Genomic DNA, 15580 nt, shown 5'->3' with positions numbered 1-15580 from the left:
AGGTACACAAGACAGTTAGTTATGGTGAAGGTTCACTGAGTCATTGACTGAGGTACACAAGACAGTTAGTTATGGTGAAGGTTCCCTGAGTCATTGACTGAGGTACACAAGACAGTTAGTTATGGTGAAGGTTCACTGAGTCATTGACTGAGGTACACAAGACAGTTAGTTATGGTGAAGGTTCACTGAGTCATTGACTGAGGTACACAAGACAGTTAGTTATGGTGAAGGTTCACTGAGTCATTGACTGAGGTACACAAGATAGTTAGTTATGGTGAAGGTTCCCTGAGTCATTGACTGAGGTACACAAGACAGTTAGTTATGGTGAAGGTTCACTGAGTCATTGACTGAGGTACACAAGACAGTTAGTTATGTGAAGGTTCACTGAGTCATTGACTGAGATACACAAGACAGTTAGTTATGGTGAAGGTTCACTGAGTCATTGACTGAGTACACAAGACAGTTAGTTATGGTGAAGGTTCCCTGAGTCATTGACTGAGGTACACAAGACAGTTAGTTATGGTGAAGGTTCCCTGAGTCATTGACTGAGGTACACAAGACAGTTAGTTATGGTGAAGGTTCACTGAGTCATTGACTGAGGTACACAAGACAGTTAGTTGTGGTGAAGGTTCCCTGAGTCATTGACTGAGGTACACAAGACAGTTAGTTATGGTGAAGGTTCCCTGAGTCATTGACTGAGGTACACAAGACAGTTAGTTATGGTGAAGGTTCCCTGAGTCATTGACTGAGGTACACAAGACAGTTAGTTTTGGACTTGGCCATAAAATGGGATTTAAAGATCACTCCTCCATTTTTTAACTTAATGTTTGTAAAGTTTTGTTTTAATGTGTCTGTATAGTTTGTATTAACTGTGTCCAGTAAAGACATTTATTAGTCTATATTATTTGGAGAGATATTGTAATTAAGATTAAACTAGTAATTTTTGTGTATGTATCTGCAGACTGATGTACAGTTCACCCCGCACCTTGACAGAGAAATGAATATCACAGTGTTCAGGCGGTTCAGGATCCTACAAAATTTTGGTGGTTATGGAACTGGTCAGATGAACGAGGTTAGCCTGCAATATTTTGTAATGTAAACTGTGGGAAAGGTTCTTATAGGGTTAGAGAGCTCTACTGTACAGTACTAATACATTTCTTCATGCTAACAATAAACTCCATGCTGGCTTATGGGAACAAATTGGCAGTGTTGGAATGAGTCGATTTGTTTCAAGTTTAATACTTATGGTGCAAACTACAGAGTATTGAGAGCCCTTATTGTTGCTACTCTGTTGTGACAGACACCAAGCTCTTCACACTTAAGGAAAGAAGCTCCCCAAGTCACCAGTAACAACTATGTAACAATAAGATATTTTCATACTAGATCTAATGTAAATCAAATGTACATTAAAAGACACAAACTTGAACAATACTGTACAGTGAGGTCCTCCTCAGTGTACAGTACAGTAGTTGTGATCACATACATACTACACTGAAACATGTCCTCAGCATTGTTATCAAAACAACATACAAGACCCTAGTGTTGCTAACGTGTCAGCAGTGTTCACGACATTATTTTTAACACGGTTGCCAACACGTGTGTTTGTCACACGTGGATGCACCCTCATACACACACACACACACACACACACACACACACACACACACACACACACACACCCACCATACCACTCTTCATTGTAAAACATGTTTTTTGTACACCTTAAGTAGGTGATTGTTGGATACAATTAATATTTATTTCAATTGTGTGCCAATGTAAGAGTCACACTCCAAACCACAGTTAAAACGGACATATTTGGTGAGTATAAACGTCATAACTTGATGACCTTATTCTTCAGTGTCTTTTATCTTATCTCTATCTCCAACACACACACACACACACACACACACACACACACACACACACACACACACACACACACACATGAATGATATGACAGTGCACATTAATACTTGCTATGTGTAATATGATTCTCATTTTCCTGGATTTCATTTAACCATCACACCTTTTAAGAATTCTTCCAAATGACTTCAGGAAATGTTAGTGGCTAGAAAAACCATTGTGAACTATACATGTGCACACTACAGGTATGTAATAGTGTGTGCACCCACAGCAGCATTTATGTGGCATTGACATAACAGTCCACCTTGCCACCATTTGTCTCTGCACATTCAGTCCATTTTGCTAAGACCGTCATTGTGGAGAGTTACGATGGCACCTCGGGTATCCTTGCTCACTTCGTGTGAGTGATTGCCGGAGACAACACATGGCAGCCACGCCAGTTGGTCATGTGTAATAAATGACTCGACTCTACGTGAACCAACATCCTCATGCATAAATGAAGATAAGTAAGGAGGCTATGCAGCATTATCCATTTTGTAAGGATAGATCTGAGAAATATTCAAACCATCCAACTGTGGTTGAGAAATACCTTATATAGTATTAACAAACTAATTCTAATCTCTGCTGTTGGTTAAATTGAAATTTCCGCTGAATCGAGCTCTTGGTCAACTAAGTATACACTGGAGTACCTTATGTTTCATCTTTATTCAAGTCATCATCAGAGGCAACTGAATTTACAAGGATGGAATGTCAGGACACTCTGTTTTGGATGAAGGATTAGTGGGTCTCATGACCTGAAGATGTCTTGAATAAAGACAAATGATGAAGTATTTTGAGGGAAGACCTGACCTGAACCTGATACAATGTCAGGTTGAGGTAGGGTGAGGCAACTCCACGATGGCATGAACAGCAGTGTCCTGCACAACGGCACCCAGTCAGAGTTCTTCCCCATCCAAACAGGGGTTAAACAAGGATGTGTACTGGCACCAACACACACTTCCATTTTCTTGGCTGCCTTCCTTACTCGTGCCAGTGGCAATTTACCTGGCGGGGTCTTTTCAACATAAGACGATTCCAGGCAGGAACAAAGGTGGCGGCAGCTTCCACTACTGAATTTCAGCATGCAGACGACCTCACCCTTGTTGCTCACACTGAACGCGACGTACAGGAGATCCCGAACATCTACGCAGATGCGTATGCACACTTCGGCCTTGAAGTGAATGTATGTAAGACTCAGATTCTCTTTCAACCTGCTCCTGGTTCAGACACACCTCCACCATCCATCCAGCTTAACGGTACTACCCTCTCTAATGTTACCCACTTTCGGTATCTCGGCTCCCACCTGTCCACCACCGCAGACGTCGATGAAGAGATTCAGCATTGGATCAGATGTGCATCTCAAGCCTTTGGAAGACTCCGAAACCGTGTCTTCAGCTGTAGGGAGCCGAGATTATCTAGTAAGCTGCATGTATATCGAGCAGTGGTCCTCCCCACCCTGCTATATGGCAGCGAGACATGGGTCACATACAAGAGGCACCTCAAGGCACTTGAAAACTTTCACCAACATAATCTATGTTCCATCCACCACACGTACCTCATAAATAAGTAAGTTATTTTCCGTGGAATTCTAAAATATGACTAACAACAATCTCACAAATAATACTTGGTGTTCTAAAAGTCGAGCAAGGTTCACACGTTATACTACTAGAAATATACTGTACAATAGGAAAGGAAATACTTAACTTATGACTGCCAGCCCAATACTGCCATCACCCGGCTCTTGGGAGATAAAACTAAGCGAGCAGAGGTGGGCAGAAATGACACCACAAACAAAAAGACTTTCATGTTGAGAATCCGCAACCATTGAACTCTCACTCGTAACACAAACCTGAAAAAGTGCCAAATTGACCCCCTCTCCTGGGAGACAATTACTCCACACCGTAACGCTTGGAGGAGCACCACACAAGAAGGTGTCAATACTTGAGTAGCCTACTGCATACCGAGGCAGACAAGCGCCAACGCCGGAAAGACTGCCGCCGCCCCTCCTGCACTAGATGTAGCCCTCCACATGTACACATCTGTGAACAACCTTGTGGGTCCCTTATCGGCCTCTTTAGTCACCTCAGAGCTCACCAGTGAAGGTGACATCCCTAATAACTCATATCATTGTATCATAGCTGAATGATCGTCATACTCGATTCTGAGTGACAGCAAAGTAGTAGTAGTAGTAGTGTGTTTGTGTGTGTGGGTGAGAGAGAGAGAGAGATAGTTAGTCAAGGGTCGAGTATACAATACAGGCAGTCCCCGACTTACGACGGGGTTAGGAACCCAAATCCAGGTAGAAAGTCAAATTGGTCATAAGTCGAAAATGCAAAAAATAATACATATAAAATATAAAATGAAATACAGTGCAGTAAAAGTAATCAATAATGAAGAATAGATACAGTGTGACTGTGCACTTACCTTTAATGTAGTCAGTTGAATACACACAGGGCCCCATGAGTTTCTAATTAAACCTGGAGACAACATTAACTGGGTGAAGCAGAGGAGGAGACAGGGCTGGGTGGGTCATCAATGTTACTTTCTTCAGACAGGTTTATGTACAGGGGAAACTTGCTGGTTGAAGGGATTGGATCATCTTTAGGGAGTGAAGAGGCAGCACTGGTGGGGCATGAGGAGACAGCAATGGGGGACTTCTTAAAATAGATGTCCAATTTAGACTGCACAGTTTGCCTTTTCTTTTCATTGTAAATCTCCCTGTAGCAATCAAGTGCATCTTGGACCATTCTGTCAACTTTTGCAAAATGTTCAATATTTTGATCCATTTCGTCAAACATTTGCATCCCCTTATTAATAGTAGCAATGCCTCTGCCATTTGTTTTTTCTGAGCACCACCAGAACTCTCACTTGTACGCTTGCCAGTCATTTTAAAGGGAATTAGAACCAAAAATATTGTCGGTACACAGCTCGATCACTACCGACAACAACGACGGCCAAACACCAACTGAGCGCGCTACGGTGTGGACGCTGTACACCACTAGGCGGCCCAGCCCACTCCACACTCTCGTACGGGACGGAAACGTTTCGGTACTGGAAAATACCTACTTAATTTGAAAAAAAAATTTACGACTGCGGCGGTCATATGTCCGGGTGGTCGTATGTCGAGTAGGTCGTAAGTCAAGGAGTACCCGTATATCCAGAGTTGTAAAGTAACTAAATAAATTTACTTGAGCACACTACTGTACGCAAGTAACATTTTGGGTATTTACTAAAAATAATTTGTACTTTTAATTTTACTTAAGTAAGATTTTCTAATACTTTTACTCCAATACAATTGAAAAAAACAAAAATCATTACTCGTTACATGACCCAAACAACGACTTGTAATGTCTGTGGCAAACTAATAATATATGTTTTTCTTTAGCCATAGTAAAAGAGTTGTGTGGGTGGAGGGTATGGTGTGGGGAGACACCATATACCTAGAGGTAACGTGGTCATGACAGTGGACATTTCCTTTGATCTTCTTGTGTCCATTAGCACCTGGCCTTCTCTCTTACCCTCCACCTTTCCTTCAGGGGCTTGGTCTTCCCATTAGACGTCAGTACGCCCAGATAATTCGCTGATTTTTATTTCGTGGTCCTCTATTATTCGCAGATGACACCCTGGCTGTACCCAAGAATAACTAAGGGTAATTTTAAAGTTGCTGGCATTTTTGCGGCCGGGACAGGGAGCCATTTGTTCTAGAGACAATAATTTCCTTTACCTGTATTATATTGTATATACAGTATGTGCAGGCCCGGATTATCCATTAGGCACAGTGCCTAGGGCCTACGAGATATTGGGGGCCTACGAAGAAAAAAACGAGAACTTTTCTTCCCCTTTTTCTACAGGTTATTATTAAATTGATACTGAGATACTTTATTTCCATTTATTTATTACTTAATCCTATTAGTGTCCACTAGCTAGCTGTGCTTCTTGTAAACAAAACTATTTCTGTATTGTACAAGAACAGCTGATCTAACCCATTTTCTTTTACTCAATTCATGGCAAACATCACTGAATCTTATTCTTTCGACATCACATTTTATAATTAGGTACTAGCTTGTGTTATTAGTGAATATGCTGTCAAATGGGGCCCCATATCTTGGAGGTGCCTTAGGCCTACGAAAGTCTTAACCCGGCCCTGAGTATGTGTGTGTAGACACACACATACTGTATATAATACAGGTAAAAGAAATAATTGTCCTAAGGGCAAACACATAAAGGGAATATACATTTCTTTGTTCACAACTTAAAATGTAACCCCCTCCCCCCTCCCCCTCCCTCTTCCCCTCCCCCAGGTCAGCAAATGTTATTTGCGGATTTGGCAATTCGCGGCCACTTTGAGAACCTAACCCCACAAATTTGAAGGGCATGATGTACCTGTACCTAAAATGAATTTCAATGAGGCCGTGATTCTAAAATGCTGTGCATCGGTGTTCCCCAGCCTTTACAACACTGGGTCACAGTTCTCAACACCTCTAAATCCGTTAGTCACATATAAAGTTGTCAGCATAAACAGGATACATTTAATAAGAAAATCATATTTCTGTATGAGTGTACACAACAAGTATATTACAATAAGTTACATTTATCCAGAAAAATGTATCTTTACACTTACTGTACAGTACAAAGTACACAATAATAAACACTTACACATACAATTCTTTTATGCAGCCACACCTCATCACAAACTACATCAGCCACACCTCATCACAAACTACATCAGCCACACCTCATCACAAACTACATCAGCCACACCTCATCACAAACTACATATGGCATTGGATAATTTCAGTGTGATTTTTGTTGTTGGATAGTTGCAGCGAGCAAGTTGAATGGTGGGGCAGTATTTCTTGTAGCTGCCACTCTCGTGCACGCAGACAACATCGCCTCTCTGAGCCTCTGCCTTTTGTTGCTCTTGACGGTGAGCAGATGTGAGAACACTCTCTCAGAGGAGTAAGTGCTGTGGATGCCACCAGAACTTGGAGTGCTTTACCACCAATCATCTCATATGCTTGTTTCTGGCTCACTGTTACCCAAAAGTCAGTGAGGTTGCAGCTGTTGTAAAAGTCCTTCATTTCTGAGTCACAGTGGAGTTCGATCAGTGTCTTTTCCTTGAGTGGGCAGATTGCTGTTGTTCAAGTTTGAGATAAGGAACAGGTTTCTTATCCAACTATTCTTCTTTTCTTCCTCATTTGCAGGAGGAAAATAGTGGCTAAAATTCTGCTGGAGAACGGTGAGACGTTGGGACACAACTGTCATCATTTGGTCGTCATTGACTTCATCCCTGGACTCTACAATCACTTGTCCAAGCTCATCTAAGTCTGAAAAGTCTCTTCTCTCAACTCTTTTCTTCCACTCAGAAATTTTCAATTTTAATGCCTCAATTTTGTCATAGGAAGTGAACACATCTTGAACCTGGCTCTTGAAGGGAGAGGTTCAACACAGTGAGCTTGGTGAATATATCACACAAGTAAGAAAGTTTAGCAACCCTCTCCTCTTGCATGAAACAGAATACATGCGGTGAGCCACATGCGGTGAGCCACATGCAGTGAGCCACATGCAGTGAGCCACATGCGGTGAGCCACATGCGGTGAGCCACATGCAGTGAGCCACATGCAGTGAGCCACATGCAGTGAGCCACATGCAGTGAGCCACATGCAGTGAGTGAGCCACATATGGTGAGCTACATGCAGTGAGCCAGCATGCAGTGAGCCACATGCAGACATGTGAGCTACATGGCGAGCTACATGGTGTGAGCCACATGCAGTGAGCCACATGTGAGCCACATGCAGTGAGCTACATGCAGAGCCAAGCATGTAGTGAGCCACATGCAGCTACATGCAGAGCCACATGCAGACATGCGGTGAGCTACATGCGGTGAGCCACATGCAGTGAGCTACATGCAGTGAGCCATGCAGTGAGCTACATGCAGTGTGAGCCGCCACGCGGTGAGCCACATGGGCGGTGAGCCATGCGTGAGCCACATGCGAGCCATGAAGGCAGTGAGCGCCACATGCAGTGAGCTACATGCGTGAAAGCATGGATGCAGAGCTACATGCGTGAGCTACATGCGGGGAGCTACATGTAGTGAGCCACATGCGGTGAGCCACATGCAGTGAGCTACATGCAGTGAGCCAGCATGCGGTGAGCCACATGCAGTGAGCTGCATGCAGTGAGCTACATGCGGTGAGCCACATGCGGTGAGCCACATGCAGTGAGCCACATGCAGTGAGCCCACATGCAGTGAGCCACATGCAGTGAGCCACATGCGGTGAGCCACATGCGGTGAGCCACATGCAGTGAGCCACATGCAGTGAGCCACATGCGGTGAGCCACATGCAGTGAGCCACATGCAGTGAGCCACATGCGGTGAGCCACATGCAGTGAGCCACATGCGGTGAGCCACATGCAGTGAGCCACATGCAGTGAGCCACATGCAGTGAGCCACATGCGGTGAGCCACATGCAGTGAGCCACATGCAGTGAGCCACATGCAGTGAGCCACATGCAGTGAGCCACATGCGGTGAGCCACATGCAGTGAGCCACATGCAGTGAGCCACATGCAGTGAGCCACAGTCTTAGTTAAAAGAGTCTCTTCAACCCAACTCCCCTTGACAGCCATCGCACTTCGCTGTGAAGCAGCGAGGTCTTCTCAGTCTCCCCCATCCCATCGCAGAAGTCATGGAACACGCGAGATTTCTTAGCATTGCTCTTGATATCATTGATGATAATGGAGCTCTTTTTCATTACTGCATCCAAATCGGACTCACTTGGTAGATGGTTTGATACCAAATTCTGCCGATACAGAGTGCAGTGAGACCTTCTATAGTTCAATGCATAATACGGTGTTATCCCCGTTAGCCGGAACAATTGGTGCAGAGCACTTCCGGGGATGAGAGATTTCCGGGTAACGAGACGACTCTCTCGAAGCTGGAAAAAATCTCTCCTCCCCGGAATTTTCCGGGTAATGGAAAAAAATTCTCGGAATTTCCAGAAAATTCGCCCGATTTTCATCTCTCAAACCCGGAAAAAACTCCCCATCCGGGTATCGGGAAAATGTTTTCAGAATTTTCCGGAAAATGTGCCCCTCGGAAAATCGTTCCCAAAGCCGGAATCTTCCGGAAAATTCCGGCTTTGGAAACGATTTTCCGAGAAAATTTCAATTCCGGCTGTCGGAGAGTTCCGGGTTTGAGGGATTGCGGCTAACGGGGATATTACTGTATTTCAATGTTGCCACTGCCCAACCACACACACTGCACCATCGGTTGTAATATGCGAACTCTTTTCAATTACAATCCCATTGTGGGTGAGACAGTCCAGAACATTGTTTGCAGTTGCTTCACCGGTAGTTTCTGCACCAACATCTTCACAGAAAAGAAACTCTTCTGTCATTCACAAGTGCTCACAGTCAACATAGCGAATGAAGCATATCAGCTGAGCCCTGTTTGTGAGATCTGTCGACTCATCAAATTGCAATCCATAGCAGGGACTACGCTACCACATTGTGTGTGTGGTCGGGGACACGTGCCACATGTGCCTATTGGGAAATCCGCCACTGCGCAGGATGTAGCAACATTGACTTGTTCACAGATTATTGTGGGTCACAATGGGGGTCACAGCACCTGGTCACAGCTGCTCCTGGGTCACAGCACCTGGTCACAGCTGCTCCTGGGTCACAGCACCTGGTCACAGCTGCTCCTGGGTCACAGCACCTGGTCACAGCTGCTCCTGGGTCACAGCTGCTCCTGGGTCACAGCACCTGGTCACACTAGTACCGTCATCCTCCGCGTTACGGAAGGGTTCCGTTCCTGGAAAATTGACCATATCGCGAAATTCCGTCACGCGAAACCTATTTTCTCATTGACTTCCATTATAAAACTGGAGATGCGTTCCTCAGGAATTTTTTTCGGCCCCAAAAAGTAATTCAAGCAGCTTTATGAATGAAAATAAACATTTATAAACACATACAATACAGTACATTAAATAATTTATGATATACCTTCTTAATACGTCAAGTTCAATATCCAATGTAATACCTTTGCAGCTTCTTTTTGCACTACTGCGGTCACTTCCACTTGATGGCCTCATTCCAGTCATCTTGAATAAGGGTAATGCACTGTACTGTACTTACTGTATGTTTGTAAAAGTTAAATCAAACTGCTGGGGCGAGAAACATGCGCGCACACTGGATGTAAACAATGGACTGATTCCTCGTGGCGACGCCACGCTTGGCGGTAGCAAACACCAAGAAATCCACACCAAACAAATTATAATTTTTAACAAAAATTTTTAATTTTATTTGGTGATTTTTTTTTAAATTGTTAAAATTTACCCCAATTTCCGTAAGGGCGGATTTACGGGCCGTATCGCGAAATTATTGGTCATAATTTACAAATTCCGTAAGAGCGAAATTCCGCAACCCGGGGTTCCGTAACGCGGGGGATGCCTGTAGATGGTTTGGGTGATTGGGTTGGGGAACACTGCTTTACATAATTCCATCATAGACATAAAGCCTGTATTTATGTGTGACGCTGAGTGTATTTAAAATTATGCTCAAATAACTAAGCACCACTGCCCCCCCCGCGCCCCCCCAACACCCCCCAGATGTTATGTGGTGCGAAAAATTCAGCCACTCGTCAATTAAAATTAAAAAGTGACGTGACCACAGCCACACCCCAGTTGAGGGTGAGTCTTAGTCAGACTCAGTCACTATGGAGGCAACAATCATCCACAAACTCCTCAACTGAAGGAACTTGATAGCTGCTTGGCATGCCCAGGGGGTGGAATGGAGCTACTGAGGTCTTCGCCGACATTATGTGACTTATCTCTTAAACTTAACACCCCACTTCCTGCATCTGCTGCCTGTGAGTGTCCGTTTAATCAGGCTGGCCTTATTATTTAATTAATTTATTACATCCCAGGGGACGACAACCCCAGTCACATGACCCTGCGGTCAGACACTAATACATTGGTACGGTACTCGTGTCTTGCAGGACAAGCTGTGACTTGTGATATGGTGACAATATTGATATAATTTAAGGACAATGGGAGTTAGCACCCACCAAAGTGTGGGTAGTGGACAATAATTAGATCTAAATTATAATGAATAAGTAGGTGGTGACATATAGTGGTGAGTGACTCTCCCTGTGGTAGGAGGTCCCTGACAGTCAAGACAATAGTGTTGATGGGTGTTAGTGTTGGGACAGTTTACAGGAAGAGAAGTGCAGGTCATCCCCCACCTCAGATAGGTCTGTATCCTCACCTAAGGCGAGCAGAGACAACATTATGTCTGGACCATAAGTCCACGTTGACAATACTTGTGTGGATAAGGAAGAAAGTGATCATAGTGTTGGATGGATATAATTTCAGCCCGTTCACCATCCCTGCGGTGGATTGTAGGGAGAAGAGCGGCTGAACGTATTCTCTTTGGGTAGGTCACTATGGGCTTATATTTAGGCCTAAAAGATCCTGATTGGACAGCCATAATTTTGAGAATCAGTTATTGATTAATCTTAATAGAAAGATTTACAAATAAACTTGTGTAATGTTGTGACTTTTATTCTTATCTTTAGTTAACTTTTTATAATTTACTCTGGATTTATTTTAATATTTGAGACAATAATTTGGTTGTTACTTTATACTTTCATATCTTGAGGACTTTATGAATGAGATACTTTTTTACTTCTATTTGAGTAACATTTTGCCAATGTAAAAATACTTTTACTTAAGTAACAAAGTCCAGTACAGTACTTTTTACAACTCTGTATATATGGACTCTTAGAAGATAATTGAGCAGTGTTATCAAGAGCAATACTGTAACAAGCTTGGAGAAGGGCTGAAATATATTGAAGTTTACTATTAAAATTGTTTTCCTTAAATTGACTTCTTTGTATTTATAATTTAATCACTGATATTCTTATGTGTGTTAAGTTAGTGTGTTTTTTCTCTTAATATCAAATGATTATCTTTATTTATTCCCAGGAGAACCACTCTCGACGCATGGTGACCGAGAAGTTGATGCAGTACGCATTTCCCGCCTCTCATAAGCTGCCCTTCTTTGCCTTTGAATACTGTGAACAATACCCTGAGAATGGTTGGAGTGTGTATGAACCAATTGCTGAACTCAAGAGACAGGTAATACAGCACTGTGTTAGCACCAGTCTTATATATAAGTACTACAGGTTGTCCATCTCTAAAATATGTGTTGGTCCTATTTTATAGATATATATCACACACAAATATATACAGTATATTAGTTCTGGAACTAATAAGTGGCAGGGCTGAAGTAAACACCTTGCTGGTTTTTCTTTATTGTAGAAAAATATAGTTTCACAGGTACTGAGTTCAGTTGCTCTGCTAAGGAAAGTGTCTTATTGCACTTATAGGAGAACACTTAAGTGAGGTGTTCACTGGGTAATAAGTGATATGAGTCTGCCCGCCCTCTCCTGCTCAGAGTGTGAGATGCAAGGAGAAGCGGGCGAGGTATTTGCTTGACTCGCTCAACCTCTGATGACCTCGGCATGTATGACATGAACAACCACTGAGTCATGGTTGAATAATTTCGTGAATAACTTCTGATTCATTGTTGAATAACTTAGTGAATAATTGGGAATTATACATTTGGGTGAATATTTGTACAGGCAGTCCCCGACTTACGACGGGGTTAGGGACCCAAATCCAGGTCGTAAGTCGAAAATGCGAATTTAATACATAGAAAATCTAAAATGGGTGTCTCTTTTTCTTCTCAGCACCACAAAACACTCACTTTTAAGCTTGCCAGCCATTTTAAAGTGAATTACAAACGAAAATTTTGTCAGTACATATCGCAATCACTTACGTTTGGACTCGAAAATACATAATTTGACAAAATTTTGGTACAACTGGGGAGGTCGTATGTCCGGGTGGTCGAGGAGTGCCTGTATAATACAAATGATGCTGTTACATACACACTTCCTCACAGAGTTTGGTGGTAATCACAGGAATGTTTGCATCACTTCATCAACATTGTCCTCACTTGTTGATGTGTGAGGTCCCCCACAGTGTTCTTGGAGGTCTCACATATCAACAGGTATTCACCTGATTTTTTTTTTTTTTTAATGTGGGTATCAGCCCACCCAGGCACAGGTCACTGACCCACATTGGGGCCTTGGGGGTGAAAATGTAATAATAATAATAATAATAATAATAATTCATAGTAAATAAAATGTATAATACAAAATAATAAATTAATAATGATAATAATAATATTAAAATAATAAATGTATTGTAATATGGAAACTATGCAGAATCTGACATTTTACCATAGAGACATTGTGGTTTAGAGTTATCCAGGGATTGCATCCTCCAATTTAATGTACTCTGCTGAATCACCCTGTATTGTAGTAGACTCCCAGTTATCCAGCACCTATGGGGATTGAGAGGTGCTGGATAAAGAGTTTTTACAGTTAGGTGAATTTCACTCTAAGGCTCCCCCAATAAATCCTTCTATGCACAGTGCTACAGGCTGACCTTTCAAATTCATCTCAGAAAAACAGACTTTTTAACACTTATTTCACTCTAGATAAACAATAAAATAAGAAAAATGAAGAGTGTGGGTGTGTGTATATGTGTGGGAAGGCGGTCCCTCCAGATGTGACGTCATGGCATACACACAGCTCAGCGTGGCAGCCACACGTTTGTGAGTCAGCCGGTTGACTGCTTGGCCGAAGTGGGTCGTGTCACCCAGAGGATGGTTTGAGTGTGGAAGCAGTTATTTTTGTACATAAAACATGTGTTACCGTACAGTATACTCTTGAGTTAACGGAATCCGATATAACGAACTCTCGATTTAGCAGAAGGAATTTTGACGTTATTTTTCGCTCGATTTACTGAACTAGTTCGGTAAATCAAGATTAATTCCGTTAATACGCTCACACCTACGGAGACACCTCAGACACACGATGTGTACGTAGAAACAATATTCGTGGCTTACCTTAAACTAGGGGGTTCGGTGTTTGTTTTAAATTTTTATGATTTAGAAACTTTTTTCCAATTGATAGCTGCACTCTTTGTCTTTCTCCACCACACCACTTCCTTTCTGAGACGTCTGAGAGACTTTCAGCATGATGTCTCAGCATAGTTGACTGAGAGGTAGACTGAGAGGTAGCAGTGAACAACACACACGGTGGGGGCAGGACACAGACTGAGCGGATGTAAACAAACCCCACGCACCAAACAGCTACGGTATTTGGCGTGGAATTTAATGGCATCGCGCTCGATTTATTGAACTGGTTCGGTAAATCGAGCGAAAATAACGGAAAGTTCAATTTAGCGTTGTTTCAATTTAACGGAAAGGGGCGGCTCAAACTATAGTTGTTCGTAAAATTGACAAAATACTGTATTTTATAATATGCTGTGTAAACATGTTCTTGTTCATCATAACAATAAATGTGGCAGCTCATCCTCGTGGCTGGTACGTGGTATTTAAACTTATAATAATAGATGATTTTGGAGGAATATTTTGATTATATTTATTTCATTTTGTTGCCTATTAGTTGTACCTGGATAACTGGGAGTCTATTGTATAGTGATATTATTATCATTGTAGCCTCTGTCTGTTTATGGTTCAGTAGTAATGTTGTCATGTCATATAAACTGATAGTGCCATGGCAGGAATCATCTGATGTAAGCCAGAGTGACACCAGAGAATGTTTGGTCTCTAAGCTCCCACCAAGCTGAGTGAAGCTGAACACAGTGATACAGTCGTTGAATTAAGTCTTGAAGGTGAGAAGTTTTCTGCCATCTTGGACAAAAGTCACTTTAAAACCCACAAATGTATCTAAAACCATTAACTGTGACTTTGGTCTAGATAAGTACAGTACACATACAGAACTTGTCCCAGGAAGAAACAGAAAGAGAATAAGTTGTTGAGTCTTATAATGTACTGTACAGTGTGTAAAGTTATTGTAGTTTTTATAATTTGTTCTCCTTTTCCTCACTAGGGTCTACCCAACGAGTCCTGGCGCATCACTCGCATAAACGAACAGTACGAGTTATGCGAGACTTACCCGGCAGTGTGGGCGGTGCCAGCGGCGGCAAACGACAACGATCTACGTAATGTGGCAGCTTTTAGGAGCAGAGGAAGAATCCCGGTAACACCACAACTTACAGTAGATGGTTCCTGCTGTAATAGTCTACCCTGAGTCATTGTTTGGTAGATGATCAAGTGGGGAATGTTGTGTACTAGATCCAGAGTGGCTCACACACACACACACACACACACACACACACACACACACACACACACACACACACACACACACACACACAGAAGTACAAGGCAGTAGTGTTGTGTCAGGTACATTGACTTCTTATACTGTACTGAAGTGAAGCACCAACATCCACCTTCACTCTTTATTTATATACGTAATTCCTGAACTTGTGGCTCATGTTACTAAACCATCTTGACAGTTGTTGTACAGGTGTCCCTTGAGATACACTTGGGTTAGGTTAAAAAAAATTGAGCATTAGTTAGGTGAATGTTTGTATCATGAATAGAAAAGCTTATGGGAAAATAGAGCTGGGTTCCTCAGTGACAAAAATATCCCAATATCAAATCCCAAAAATATAAAATTGCTTCAGAAACATTAAAAAAAATCCCCACCTAACTAATGACCTATTGATAGTTATTTCT

At 42.4% G+C, this 15580-nt stretch overlaps 1 protein-coding gene across 1 annotated transcript in view; it reads left to right on the top strand.

Moving 5' to 3' along the window:
• The first annotated feature begins 920 nt into the window (after positions 1–920).
• Positions 921–15580, top strand: part of LOC121862073 (myotubularin-related protein 2-like) — a 36235-nt gene continuing 21575 nt past the window's right edge. Inside the window, exons 1-3 of the mRNA XM_042360011.1 lie at positions 921–1072; positions 11890–12042; positions 14889–15038. Coding sequence (XP_042215945.1) covers positions 950–1072; positions 11890–12042; positions 14889–15038 — 426 coding nt within the window. The 5' untranslated portion in view covers positions 921–949. The remainder of the gene's footprint in view (positions 1073–11889; positions 12043–14888; positions 15039–15580) is intronic.

This window comes from Homarus americanus, unplaced genomic scaffold (genome assembly GCF_018991925.1).
Source record: "Homarus americanus isolate GMGI-L3 unplaced genomic scaffold, GMGI_Hamer_2.0 scaffold25013, whole genome shotgun sequence".
Classification (NCBI taxonomy): Eukaryota; Metazoa; Arthropoda; class Malacostraca; order Decapoda; family Nephropidae; genus Homarus; species Homarus americanus.
The sequence above is the reverse complement of the archived record's forward strand: the minus strand, read 5'-3'. Positions and strand labels throughout refer to the sequence as shown.